A 14987-nucleotide genomic window follows, 5' to 3' on the forward strand; every position below is an offset into this window, starting at 1 on the left:
CATCTGCAACGATCATTTCACTATTAAAATATTAAATGCTATAACATTTTTAGTTTTAATATTATTTGTCACATTCACTCTTTAATTCGAAAATGGCCTTTTCACTTTCTTCTCGCCTGTCTCTTTCCCGCTGTGACAAGACTACACAGACGCGTGCAGCTGCAGAAGCGCGCGTGGGTTGGCCCACTGATAGCGGGTGAGCGAGCAAGCGAGCGAGCACCCGCTAAATAGAAACGTAATTACAGTCATTTTGCTTTTATTCATTCTCCCGCGTTTTCCATCGTTACGACAATTATGAGCAATTTTCTGCCGGTCAGGGAATCCTTTCACTCTAACAAAAGAGAGAGGGAGATGGATAGAGAGGCAGAATTCGATGTTTTAAAAAGCTGAAATAGGTGTGCGGCTCTTTCTGTCGCTTTTCTGACAAATTGCTTTCAGGTGCTGGGGGCTTGCAGCCTCATGTTAGCGCAGCCTTCAGTAATGTAATCAATAAGTTAAGACAAAGACCACATTTCTATCTGGCTACAGACATCTCGATATCGTTAAATTGCGGAATAGCCTATTATAAAATTGATTGATGGACCCGTCCCTCTTTTAGTCTACTTTCTCCCATCCTCTCCCTCAGTGCCATTGACCTGAGTAAATAGACATGATGGCATTTCAGCGATAAACCAAATATTACCCCACTTAATTCACTTAGGCCTAGGGTAGGATACAAGTAATTTCTGACCATGCGTAAAAATCAAGCTTTAGGTTTCTTACCTACTCTTCAGTACATAAATTTGACTTCAAGCGCTGAGAATCCTATATTTCAGAGGTTAAGTCACTATTCCAGATGAGGGACGCTCCTCTATCCAGCTGTTCCATAAGGTTAGGCACTGTGAGTTCTGCTCAGTTTCAAAATATGACTGCGTAGTGAGCGTCAAACACGTCTCTTTTTATAGGCCTATCTGGGAGGAGAGAAAGAGTGAAAAACCAAAGATTATTAGCCTGAATGTTTATCCTTCGTCACACTAATGGCACTCAAAGGTTTGGTAATCCTCGGGAAAATTATGAACATTTTTTTTCTCGCTCCCAAAATTGCAGCTACACTATTCCGGCTGATTACGCGGCGAACGGAAGTAATTAAGATGTGGGCGGAAAAAAAGGAGAAAACGAGCGGGATTTGCTCTTGCATCTCCCTGGATTAGCGCATAACTGAGCTCGTTGATGTGAGGTAGCCTATAAACAAGGCCCTGCGTCAGGATCTGAATTTGTAGGTAAAATTATACATAAGGCTGTGTTTTTTTTTTTTTTTGTTGCGGTAATTGAGATTATAATCTTAATTTAAGGACACCTTCCAGGCATATAGCCTAGGCATATTTCATCACGCCTTATCAGTCATATCAATTACCATATTCTGCTATAGCCTACATGAACATAGCCGAAATAAATTATTCTATTTTAATGTCTAACGATTTTCATATGAGATCTGATTCTGCTGTTTTAAGGAAGCCATGGAATCTACAGCAGTTGTGTTGTAGCCTAGACCAATACGAATGCAAATCCATATGAATTCTGATCATTTCATCTTGAAATTACCCAACTGCTTCATGTTGATCTGCAGGCATAATAAATTATGCTATACTTAAAGACTATTTCTATTACTACTATTTGATATACAATTATGTAATTGCCTAACATGTTAATGTTATTAGCCTAATTCTTGTAACCTCATATCTTCTAAATTCGTGTAAAATCAATTATGCTATGCTGACTGACTGGACACACCAATCCGGCAAGGGTCATATACACATACACTTTCATCATGTGTTAAATTTACCTGGATCAGTAATTGTCATGAAGATTTTTTTAACATATGCATATATGAGAAATTAGATATTAGCACTTGTTTGCGGCCATACCTACCTTCCTGTATTTATTTCGGTTCAGTTAGAAGTGTGCTGACATTTGCAACTACAACAACTGAATGCCAGTTTCAATTACTTGCGTATTATCAAATTAAAACTATGATAACATGGTATGTTACTGCTGTTAATCTTAGCCTAAATACACAAATAACTCTTCTTATACATGCTTTCAGGGCATTGAACTGTGAGCGTAAGAAGTGGCTACCCAAGCTCAGAGACCAGAATAGCTTGAGGCAGGAGGCCGGGAGTGGAGGCGAGTTGGGAGGGGAAATGTTTCCATGTCGGTCTGCTTGAGGCGGTTTTGTCTTTTCGGTTTCTCCCTCTCTTCTTTTCTCTTGCCTTTTTTTGGAGGCCTACAACATAAAACGTCTGGGAGAGGCGCGCGCTGACTCCAGAGAGTCTGCTGGGGGAAGAACCCAGGCCACACTAGGAACGCCCTCACGTCCCCTCTCTCTCTTTCTCTCTCTCTCTCTGTTCCTCTCTTTCTCTCTCTTCTTCTCTATCTCATCTCTTATTCAGGGCCAGTACAGTACTGTTGGTGTATATAACAACTCTAAATAATCGGATCCTATTAAGAAACGAATGGAACCCGGGAAACTCCATTCATTACCGACTAACCGCAATGGTTCATAAAAAAGCTGTTGGCAGCGCTGCACACCACAACGCTCAAAGAGTCTTGGCCAACAAGCTCTTGTCGTTTTATTGGCCTCTGGCCTGTAATGTTTCCAGAATCAACTGTCATCAGTCTACGGTCAGAGTGCCTTACAGAAACAGTTCTTCGACAGGACCACCGTACAATGAAGCCCCTAGGTTACTCCGAACAAGCCTATCCCAGTCTCTGATTAACTGATTTTAAAGTCACTGATATGTGATAACTTTTGAGAAGTACTACGTGTCCAATCATCCGTGGTTCCGCTTCGCTGAGCTGGATCCAGCGGAAGGCACATCTGGCGCCAGTTCTGCGGGGATGCGGTCACGTCAGTCTGACAGTTCGCATTCTCCAGATTTGCTGGTAACCAAAAACATTTCACCAGTCGAAATACGGCTTTAAAATAACAGGAGCCCACCAATGTGACCAGTGGTGTCAGCGTTAGTGTCGTAACACTCCTGTCATCATTTGCACAAAACAAAAGCGTTAAATTGGACGACATGCGCTCCGGCAAAAACAGGAATGAGTAATAGGAAACAGAGCAGTGTTTGTTGAAATAAAACATTTATCACAGTAGCATACAAATAAAATTGGATACACGAATCGTGTTCAGATGACTCAGATGCTGAAAACTGCATAATTGTCGGCCTTATTAAGTTGTTACTTCATGACCATGGAAGCCAGCCTGTAAGATGAGGCGTTTGGGCACATATCAAAGGGTGCTGTTGAAACGGTTGTTTGCGTTGTATTTAAACAAACGTGCTCCCATTCCAGTCATTCACCTCAAAAAGCCCACACAGAACTTAAACGAGCACTGAACGGTTACATATGTCCCATGGGAGGCAACCAAACAACGAACATATAGGTTATGGTCTACTTCAAAGGCAATACCATTTTCATTTGAGGCAAACTTGGTCGCTGTGAGCTCAGCTGGATCCTCAGTGTTAGTAACATGTGTTTTTTTTTTTTACAGTGAAACCCCGGATATTCAACAATAAATGCAAGGTCTATGTAGTGCCATTGCCCGTGTTTACGTGTATGTTGAATTGACACACCAATAAGCGCAAAAGAGAGCAATAAATAGCTGAATAAAAATAATTTAATTCCCAAATCATTGCATGAGAATACTACACGTCCGACGGCTACAATATAAATCCAAAAAGGAAAACGCAATAGAGTTTATTTTCTTAGTTTTCCCCACTCCCCCCAAAAGGATGGTCCCCTGCGAAACCAGGCGCATAGGCAGGTAGAAATCCAGTTACGATCGAGTTCCTTCCATAGTTCCTCTCTGTTTTTGAGTTCAAAGTTAGAAAATGGGCCCCGTGCTCATTGCGCTGTTATGGTGTTGGATAAGAGGGCTTGGCTGTGCGTGCGTCGCAGAGTTCGTGGATGTATACCAAGAGTAGTTTGTAAGGAACGAGGGGGCTGTGGTGTTCGGTGGGCCAGTGTTCTGGCTCATTGTCGAATCCCCGTCGTTCAGCGTTTGGCCCTGTGGGAATTCCCAGTTCGTCTCGGCCGGAGAACTGCAGGGTGGCGAATCACTCGGGGCGACATGCTGATCCGGAGGAATTTCCCCGTTTTTCCATAACTTCTTGAATTTAGAGCGTCGATTTTGAAACCAAATTTTCACCTAAAACAATAGATAAACATCAACAACACGAACAAATACAAAATGCAATAGTTGCTCTAGTAAGATAATTTTCCTTCCAAGACATCTGCCTATTAAATCTACTGAAGTAAATAGCACACTTTATTACTGCTCTAGACGACGACAATTAAAGTTAGTAGCCCAGAGGCCGTATACTGTGGTTTACCACACATATTCTTAGTTGTAGGGCTTAAAGCATTAATAGTGTTGCCTTTGTTAACTACATCCAGAAGTTAATGTTTATAAGCATGCGCACAAATTCTGTTTTGAAAAGTTTTACCCATAGGCATTCACAATCATTCATTCATTCATTGAACTCGACTGCTCTCACCTGCGTCTGAGTCAGGCCAAGGGACGCCGCGAGTTCGGCCCGCTCTGGGAGCGCCAGATACTGGGTCTTCTGAAATCTCCGCTGAAGAGCAGCCAGTTGGAAACTAGAATAAATAGTTCGAGGCTTTCGGACCTTCTTTGGTTTTCCATTGACCATCCGAATTTCTGGCTCGCTCTCCTCTTTCTCTGCAGAAAAGAAACAATGGGACCGTTTAAGCAACTGATGTATCCACACACCCTATGGACATTGATGAGAGATGTCAGAAATAGTAACAGTTTACCTGTGTCTGTTGGAACTGGTGATGATCCAGAGGCATAGGATCCATAGGCGCCATAAGAGGACCCAAAGCCCATGTCGTACGCTTTGGGACTGTAATGTACATTACTGGCTCCCCCGGGATGGTAAGGATAAGACCCAAGTTGTGCGTATGCCGCGCCAGCGCACAGACCAGGCTGGGGGCTGCTATAGAAGCTGCTGTCGGTCACTGTGGACACCGGTAACGTGGGCGAGTCTTGAGATTTCATGGTGTGGAAGTTGGTGGAGGTAATTTGGTTGGAGTGCATATCTGTGGCGAGGCTGTCAAAGACTCCGGTCATCGTTCCAAGAGAAAATGTTGCCAAAGTAGAATGTAACAGGAGATATATTTACGCGGTACGATCCGGCATATAATAAAACAATGTAAAAGTATCTGAGCTAAAACTTGGATATTTAATGGAAATTCTGACGCTTTAAGAGAGGTAGTTTTGTTGTAGGTTTGTTTACTGGCGCATCCTCTTTCCCAGTGGAGGGTGTGCGTCTTCGGGTTGCCTCTGCTCCCTGAGATGCTGTCAGGGCGGTCCATATACAGCGAGTCATGTGAGAGACGCAACCAATAGGTGAGCAAACAGTCGACGTAGCCTATACGAGGTACATTTGGTTTGCCTTGAAGGATTACTAAAAGCCAGGAAAGCCTCTTTGTCTCTACTCTTCCATATCAGGCGCCGAAAGCTGAAACATACCCAATAAGTGTTTCCCTTCTATCGACAGAGGTGTTCAGTAGACTTCACACCAACAACTGAACTTTCAAGACTGACATATGAATACTTCTTAAATGTACCACAGCGCAACGTCAATCCGTTTCGCAATGATTTCACCTCATCTCAGTGATAAGGTCTACTCAAATCCTATATTGTATAATCAAATGTGTTGCTATAAGTACGGTAAAGAAGACCATTCATACATATTCTAAGCAATTGTTGCAGGTAGGCGCCACCCACTGACAAGACAGTGGTACTTCGTGCCAGGGACCGAGCATTAGGCATAAGCAGGCAACACGTTTTGCCAGACTAGACGTCGAGTAATTACCAATGGCGCCAGTCTCTTCAGACGCACAGGTGAGCAAAACAGCTATTATAATGCGTAAATGGCGGGGATGAAACTCGGAGAACACCCACAAAAAGTTATGTCTCGCCAGACGCCTCCAACATGCTCTAAAAATTGCGTCATGTGCAGCCAGTGCCAATTTACTTAAGGCCAACAGTAAGTCCAGCAACAGGTAGGCCTTAAATCATTCCTTTCGTGTCAGAGTGTGAAAATTCACACGAGAAAATGTGGTGAATTAGAGAGGCCATTTTCGTGCCCCATTTCTAAATAAAAATCGTAGGAAACTGAAAAAACAAACTCATAATTTAGATAACTTTATGGAGGCCTACACACAAATGTGCTTTATCATCTGTGCTATCGTCTATTAATAATACTGTTGAAATGAAATGTGTCGCTGCGCTCAGTATGGTGCAGAGATTATTAACGCACTGATACTTAATAACTTAGTTGGATAATGTTCTGTCATGTGCATAGTGTGACCGGTAGCCTATTATCAGTCTTTGATATTTTTTACCTTTCAGATCTTAGCATTTATTTATTTATTTATTTATTTATTTATTTATTTATTTATTTTAAATCTTGAGGTCACTTCAACTGCATAGATGCTCTTTACTCTGTCTCCATCTTGTGGCAAAATTGTGATACGATTATGTTGAGTGGATGCATAGGAAGTTAGTTAATCAAATGAAGCCACAAATCTAACTGTCATTATCTCCCTACACTCATCTAAAGTAGTCTATTGAAACTGAATAATGATGGGATGGGGCAAAATAACTTGACGTGAAGGTTTATGAAAATATATGCTAGTAATTTCATAATAGTCTCGGCGCCATCATAAATATTTGATTCACAGACCCTGACAGCTGTATCCACGCGAAGTGGAAGAAACGACTAGGCAAATGGATTTGGACGCCACAGTAAGGACTACAGGTTGCAAATGAATAACACATAAAACTATAAGTTTGAACATTGCGTGGGTCCACAGTGCCGTCGGGGGGCAGCATAGCACCAGCTATAAACTGTCATTCACGTGCTCTTAGACTGAATTGGGACGCCTTGATCAGTAACTTATTGGTATTATTAGAAACGAATCGCAAGACTCACCCCGATAATTGCCATTAAAAGGATAGCCTACATGGCTGTTAAGCAATTGCAATGAGGGTGGAGACAGACAATAGCCTAATGTTTGGTTTGGAATATGAATATTATTTCAATTGACCCTTCGAGGTCTACTTGTAGGGCTACTTATTTGAATGATTTGAATGTAGGTTGATAAGATGTTTTTAACAAATGAAACACTTCAACTCAAAGCAGATTGACAGGCTACAGCTTCCAGTCCCTTAGATTGTAGGCCTATGAGCCCTGCAGCCTTTATTGACAACATGGGAACATGTAGGACAATAAAGCTTTTTGAATTTTGAATCTTGAATGTAGGTCTGTCAGAGGTAACAATGAAACAACAGAAAAAATATGACTTATAAGGACAACCACATAATAATAACTGTAATAACTACTACCAGAATCCAGAGAGGGTAGAAGCGAAGGAGTCAAGTCAGTAATCAAGGATCTTTGCAGAATTGTTCACATGAGAGCTTGCTCCGCGGTGAACTCCATGGAGACAAATCTATGTTGTGATAAATATGCAGAGTCATTGTTAGGCCTTAAGTGTCTACACAGACTCAACTCTCAAACCTTGGATCCTGAAAGCTTGGTCTTCCTTTCCATTCCTTTTCTAAGCAAAGGATTTTCCATTAAGGGCTCTGATTGGCTCAACATTCTGTCCTTAGGAAATCAATAGGTAACATACTTCACAAACAGCAGAGTCAAAAAAAGTTCCATGTGACAAGCCCAATGATTTTTCTTTGATAATGACTTTGGTTTTTACTTACACTTGTCAACATACTGTAGATGCTTGATCATCCACAAACTCCGAAGTTTTATTGTATGAAGATGGAGGAACATTCAAGAAATGGTGCAGTGCACAGAAGTGCAGGTTATCTACTGTATGCTATGCAAGGTCTCTTGAAAACCTACAAGTCATTGCTGTATGCAGTAGCATTCACAGTAGCCTGTTACTGTTTGTTTCTACAGAAACTTTAGGGCAGGCAGTCTTTTACTCTGGTTGTTAAGCCAAATATGCCTCCAATTTTGTGCACATCAGCAAACATACACTAGATAGACAAAACCAGAAGAGTGCACCTGGGAAATGAATGACTTCTCTTGAAAAGTATGCACCGGTTAAACCCACCCGTTCTCTGGGGGAGTCTGCCATAAATGATTAAAATGGACATGTTTACGTTTCCAGTTGCAGCATTAAAGCTAGTAGTATTGATGGAAAGCATGCATGTCTAGGGAGAGGAGCTCTATGTGACTGCTGCTAGCGTGCAAAGAGTGGATCAAACTTTAGATGCCTCAGAAAGAGGCTGCACATGTGCACCTTAGTATTTAGATGTGTTTGTGCATAATGACATCATGCTGGATAACAATAAAAACAAAGACACGTTATAAATTGTGTCGTTAACAATCTATCCAAGAGAAGAATAATGTGGATCATCTGTTTCTGAAATGGTATAGCCTAGCCATGGTACAGCCTAGAGGTCTGATGGTACATGCTGAAAGAAACAAAGATCAGCTTTACAGTGGCTAACATTTTTTTGTCCAATCTGCAGACCCATTTTAAAAACTCTAAATACAAATGCAACAACATCATCTGTCATGGACCATACCATTGATAGAATTCATGCTATTCTCATGCTGTTCTTAGAATATTCAGTTGAAAAGCCGTACTGAAACAATTGATAAGCATTTTTGAATCATTGAATCATTGAGATATTGATTATTTAAATTGTGTGAAATAGACCATCTAAGTGGAGACATGTGTTGACAGGTGTTGCTTTTCTTGCAATTATACACTGTAGAAATAAAAGGTGACTTTTTGAATACTTTTTACTTGAATACTTATTTTTCAATTAAGATTCAGAATAACACAGCAGAGAAAGAGAGAAAACAATGTCTAAAGATGAAAAGTTGGACAAGGGTTAGGAAGAGGAGCATAGAAGCTGGACCAGGCAGATAAGTTCTTTCTTCTGTTTTCCCCTACTTGTCTGCCAGGGGGCAGACTTGAATGCACAGCCTTGTCCAGATATCTACTGAAGTTCTTTTCAGTTCTGTTCTATTCTAGTGCAGTAGGTCTGTCAGTCATACTTTATGAAGGGGGAGGCAAGAGAAGAGTGCAGCCAAGGGAATTCCTGGAATAGTTCAAAGGCAGCTCATCCCTTTCTCCGTCATGGACACAGATGGATTTGATAAGGGACATACACGCATGCACACGCACAAGTGCATTGAAGTGAAGTCCAAGTCAGTCAGGTAACAGCTTCTGCCTGTAGTTGGGTGGCTGTTACTTACATGTTGAACACACACACACACAAACATACACACACACACACACACACAATTGTGGTATTGGCTACTTGCAGGAGTGAATCAGATATTCACTTCTCTTGTGTGTACGAGGTCTGTTATCTGTTATTTGGACACCAATACACACACACACACACACACACACAACACAGATATATATGCTGTCTCGTCTCTGTATCCTCTCTCACACTCACTCTGTCTCTCTCTTACTTATTCTACACAGATAAAGGTTTGTATAAAGTGCTGAGACCGCAGGGTCCACACATTCTCAATAGGAGAGGAACAGCAATGGAAGAAAGACATGGCATGAATGAATTAAGTGGTGCAGGGGCGGAGTGGGACACATTAACGGGAGATTTCAAGCTCCAGCGGCTCCCTCTCAGCGGTAGGCAGGGGTGTTGATGGAAGTGTGACCCAACTTGGCATGATTCCCATTTTAGGGGGGAAATCCGGGGCTACCTCAAACATGCCGCTGCCGCTAATCTAAAATCTCGAGTAGTCTGTACCTATATCATACGCATCTCACACCTGCATCTCAGGTTATCATAGCTGTTACCATGTTATTACTAGCGTTGTGGGGAGGGGCCGTGGGGGACAGATGGGCTCTGCAATCACACAGTCAAGGCTGCTGTAGGGTGCAGAAAGAAGGTCTACACACAGATTTCACGCCCTTATTAAACTCACAGTAATCAGCGGAACGGAAGTGGTTTAGTTGCAGTTGGCTGAAGTGCTATCTTTAACATGGTGTGTGTGTTTTTGGTTATTTTTTACATGCAGGCAACTTTGTAAATGTCTGGCTACATCTCCTCTGAACAGATATAGTTCATACCTACAGTTTAGTGTTATCAGTGTCAGTGATCTCTACCCCACACTGCTCCACCCCTTCAACAAGCCTCTCCTCTCGCTCTCTCTTGCCTCTCTCTCTCTCTTGCACTCTCTCTCTTTCTCTCTCTCTCTCTCTCACACACACACACCATTTTATCCCCGTCTCAACCCAAGAACACCTCCCATCCCTGGGGCTTCTGACTACAAGCTCCTACAAGCTGCAGCACACTTGTGATGTACGTGTACGTGTGTGTGTGTGTGTGTGTGTGTGTGTGTGTGTGTGTGTGTGTGAGAGAGAGAGAGAGATTGAATGAGAGCTGTGCAGCCTTGGGTGAGGTTTTGGGAGTGACTGGGAGGGACTGAAGTGTTGAAGTATTGAGGGAAGGGTACAGTATGTGTTGGCAGGGATAAGGAGGGAGTGTGTGTCTTTTCTCACACACACACACACACACACACACACACACACACACACATTTCCTCCCCTATACTCCCTTACGCTTGTGCCTATTAAAATTACAGAGATTGTGAATGCTCTGCAAACACACACGAATACGAATACGAAAAACTTTTTATCCACAAAGTGGAAATTCGTCTTTAGTTTCACCATACAGCACACAGGACAGACAAGCACCACACATTCAGTTTCATAAGCACTGCATATCATATAAAATACAGTCAAGCCTGGCCAGTCAATACATACCAGTCAATAAATAAGTAGGCCTAAGCAACCCATGCATGCTAGGCTAACTAATAAATATAATAAATAAATGACTTAAAAAATAACTGAAGCACTTCTAGTAAGAGTCCCTGCACTGTTTATTGCCCTGATACCATTGGGGACAAAATAATTTCTAAAAAATTCACACTGTGACGCCGCGGCTATCTGCGCGTCCTCACGCGACCATATAATGGCCGCACCAAACTTAAAACATGTAGTACTTTTAAACAATGGACTTGTGTTCATAATGTACATGTGGTCAAACTATTAATATTCATTGCCATTGACTGTGTTGCGTTAGGTTGAGTTTGTGTGTGTTTAGCCGATGGATGCATACATGAGGTTGAATCACACCAAACATCTTCCCACGCATTCACGCTCATTTCATTCATTTCTATTTCATTCACTCGCGGCAAAACTCAGTTTTGTTAAGGGAAAATAAGCATCGATTTAGAAACTGTAAAGCCTGTATACATTTTCTGTAATGAGAAAATATGTAAGTGTTGTACGGTGCTTGGTTTCAAAAGTGCAACTTCTTACCATCGCTATGGCCGGTGATTTCCTGGGGTTTCTAGGAAGCGCGCTCCCGATACGGGATGACTATATGGAAGGGTGCGTTCGCGAACGACACACTTGCGTCCTTGCCAAATCCATTATTGTTAGTCGACTCTGTACTTTGTATGTAATGGCATGTGTCCATTCATTGATGTTATTAAGTAGGCCTTATGTGTTCTTATTGTGTACCGGTATTCTTTTAACTGTGTTTGATGTGAATTTATGATATTATGAGTAAACACCCCTGCCTGTGTATAGACTAATGGTAGTTACCAATTAGGTGTGGGTTTTGCCAATGCATAAAAATGTGTGTGTGTCATTTGGAACGGGGTCTCTCAAGGAACAGAACTGCTTGCTGTTGCTTATAGCGCAAGGTATTGTGTAAAACCTTACTAAGCCTAAAAGCCTAGTGTTGTTGAATTTAGTGCTGTTATTTCTGGCTGAATATAGCCATAGCCTTTTGGTTTCGTTTATCAAGTATTTTTGTTTATATTTTATTTTTATTTTCGTTGCATTATTTTTTCCTATATTTTTGCACTGGATGACTCATACTTTAGGTGACGGAAAAATAAATATCAATATTCACGCCATTTCTGCCTGACTTCTGCCATTTGAGCCAAACCCTAAGATGTATGTCTAAACTCTATGTGCTCCTGAATCAGTGTGGCGTAGTGTTTGTACTGTATGTTTTTGTGTGTGTGTGTGTGTGTGTATTGTGCAAGTGTGTACAGAGAAACCACAGGATTAGAATGTGAAAAGGTGGGATTATACTCCTGCACAGGCTGTGAAACAGGACTTCCCATCCTCAGTTTGACACTTCGTGACCCCCCTACTACTGTGTGTGTGTGTGTGCGTGTGCGTGTGCGCGTGTGTGTACGTGTGTATGTACATGTGTGTGTGTGTGTGTGTGTGTGTGTGTTATGTCAGAAGAGGTAATGTGAACCAGCCATTGTGGAATCTGCCGTGAAGACATGCAGAGCTTCATGAGCCAGAGCACACAGCTGCTGACCATGCAGTAGCCCCGACAAGCCAGTCTGAGGAGACCGTGTGTGTCTGTTTGTCTGTCTGTCTGTGTGTGTGTGTGTGTGTGTGTGTTTGCAGCTATAACTATTTTGTGATGGATGCCTACATACTTTCAACACTTAAGATCATCATTTTTGACAATCAAAGACATATGAGACAGAAGGATTGGATAAGCTTGACCAGTTTAGTGTAGTGTGATGGTAAATGAAACCTTTTGGAAAGCAGTCTTAATTATTAATAGTTTTATTTAAACTATCGGTACTTTTGTTCTCCACAGACATTTATATAAGTGTCTTAGTTTAAGTGGATGAAACTAAGGCTAAGACTACAGGTTGAAACCTCTGATATCCTTTCTATCTTGGCATGTGATTAATCTGCTACTCATTGAACACACACACACACACACACACACACACACACACGGGGCACAAATGCCTGCAAACACATACACACACACACACACACGGGGGCACAAATGCCTGCAAACACATACACACACACACACACAGTACCTACAAACACACTCTCACACATTCTCACACACACACCGACTTACCTTCACACGCCAATCACACAACACAACGCACACAACCCCCTCAGCAATGACTGGTGTGTCTGTAGGCAGTGTTGTGTGCTGCAATAATAAATGAGGGCCAGTGCGGCCCAGTTAAAGCGGCTTTCTGAGATACAGCAGCAGGCTGGGCCCATTATGGTTGAATTCTTGGCGGTGGCCAAAACTGGCAGTGAGTCAGATGCACAAAGAAATACGAACACACACACACACACACACACAGACTCTCACACACGAATGCAAGATGCACCTCAGAGAGAAGCTAAGAGAGACTTCTGGTTGCAATATTGTGAGAGGAGCTCATCAGTGCCACCTCCTAAAACAGTGGGTATTTCACAGTGGGTTGCCATAGTTACAGAGTTTTGCAAAGTGAATACACAAGGGTGAGTTTTGACTCATAAAAGAAGGAGAGAAAGCGAAGGACATAACAAAACAGAAGGAAAAACAGAGGGAGTGAGTAAAAGAGGAGAAGAGGAAAGTTCAGCATTAGCATGAGACATAACAATTTACTTCCAAGTACAAGACATAAAATTATCACAACAAGTCAAGTGGACAAAAAAATAACATGCTCCCACTAGAAACCAATGGCTTTTTTTCCATTTTCCACTTGGAACAGGAAGTTTATATTTCCTGAGAGTGAAGAACAAATCAATAGCAAGGAGAAGCAAGAGAAAACAAACTAAGATGACAAACATTTGGAGTTTATAATCTCATTACCACCCAAAGGACATCCTGGTGGGGGCCTCGGATTGTTGTAATAGCTTGACTGTTCACTCTGATCATATTAAACTTGTTTTGACAGAACACAGCATAGCAGAAACATATGACACTCTATGTTTTGCAAGAAAATATGCACCATGTGTTATAAACTATAATTTATAAGATTAGATTTTTAGATTTTGGTTTGAGTGATTAAGATAAGTAGAGAGATTGTAATCAAAAATGGAAAACTCTGCCCAACCACATAGTTCTTTCACTAAACCAGTTGATTCTAATTAACAGCTCTTCAGCCAGGTAGATAAGATAATTAATTAAATCACCTGTCGACAGGTAGGACCATTACATGGTTTGAGTTTTTACTTTCTGAAGCTCAAGTTCCCACCTCTGATTGCAATGCAATTGCCAGAGGTTTTGCCTACAGGGAACTGTGCCTGCACGATGATGCAATTCCTGTCATTTACATGGCAGTTTGTAAGTGCTTGGCATGGTTTAGGAAATGTGGTCCCGTTTTTCACACAGATGGTTCACATGAGGTCTCCTCAAGTGACATCAGCTATTTAAGTACATTAAAAGATGAAACTGAAAAGTCCCATTTTCTGCCATTCCACACTGACTGAGATTGTTGTGAAATCCTCTGTGTTACCCGACTCCATGTGGTGTAAATCATTTGTCATTAGCTTACATGCTTCAAATGCATGTTTCTATGAGCTGTGTTTTGAGCGTTAGCTGCAAGAGCTCTGAGTGAAAATAACCAAAATACTGAAATTCATAGTAACTAAGTCAGGAAACAAATAGGTTGCTACGCTTAAAGCTTTAATCTAAATATTTTTAAATATATTTTATATTTTAACTATTTTCTTCTAAGTGAAATCCACAAAATGGAAACAAAATTATTTAATAAGACACATAGTGTAAAGTTTTTTTTTCTCTCATTTTGGAAATTAGCAATATGATTAAGTTCTGCTGGTCAGACTCAGTATTGGAAAATAAATCCCTTCAGGATAAAGCAAGACACCTGCCGTAGTCTACAGGGTCCGGTTTGTCCTATCAGGATTTATTTTCCTTTATCGACTGGCAGACTATATGTATTAACCTGACATATGTCAGCTATCATTTTTCCAGATCTGTTAGGCTATCACTGTTGACTAAATTAAAATACACAAAGTATCAAGCTTTTTTTCTAATTTAAATTAGTTATTACATTAGTTACATTTTTCTCTTGTGTAGGCTAAGTGAAGCACTTTTTTTGACATTA

At 41.3% G+C, this 14987-nt stretch overlaps 1 protein-coding gene across 1 annotated transcript; it reads right to left on the reverse strand.

The window, feature by feature from the left end:
* Window positions 1-3106: 3106 nt before the first annotated feature.
* On the reverse strand, window positions 3107-5336 carry dlx2b (distal-less homeobox 2b). Its single transcript, XM_048234970.1, has 3 exons — window positions 4819-5336; window positions 4539-4723; window positions 3107-4189 (listed from the first exon to the last, which is right to left on the reverse strand). The coding sequence occupies exons 1-3, from the start codon at window positions 5132-5134 to the stop codon at window positions 3866-3868; spliced, it is 825 nt and encodes a 274-aa protein (XP_048090927.1). The 5' UTR covers window positions 5135-5336; the 3' UTR covers window positions 3107-3865.
* Between the last annotated feature and the right edge of the window lie 9651 nt (window positions 5337-14987).

Source organism: Alosa alosa, chromosome 23 (genome assembly GCF_017589495.1).
Source record: "Alosa alosa isolate M-15738 ecotype Scorff River chromosome 23, AALO_Geno_1.1, whole genome shotgun sequence".
Classification (NCBI taxonomy): domain Eukaryota; kingdom Metazoa; phylum Chordata; class Actinopteri; order Clupeiformes; family Clupeidae; genus Alosa; species Alosa alosa.

Coding starts and splice junctions, on each gene's coding strand:
- dlx2b (XM_048234970.1), bottom strand. CDS start 5,134: ATGACCGGAGTCTTTGACAGCCTCGCCACAGATATGCACTCCAACCAA. Junction 4,724..4,818: donor ACCAGTTCCAACAGACACAG/GTAAACTGTTAC, acceptor TCTTTTCTGCAG/AGAAAGAGGAGAGCGAGCCA. Junction 4,190..4,538: donor TTGGCCTGACTCAGACGCAG/GTGAGAGCAGTC, acceptor CTATTGTTTTAG/GTGAAAATTTGGTTTCAAAA.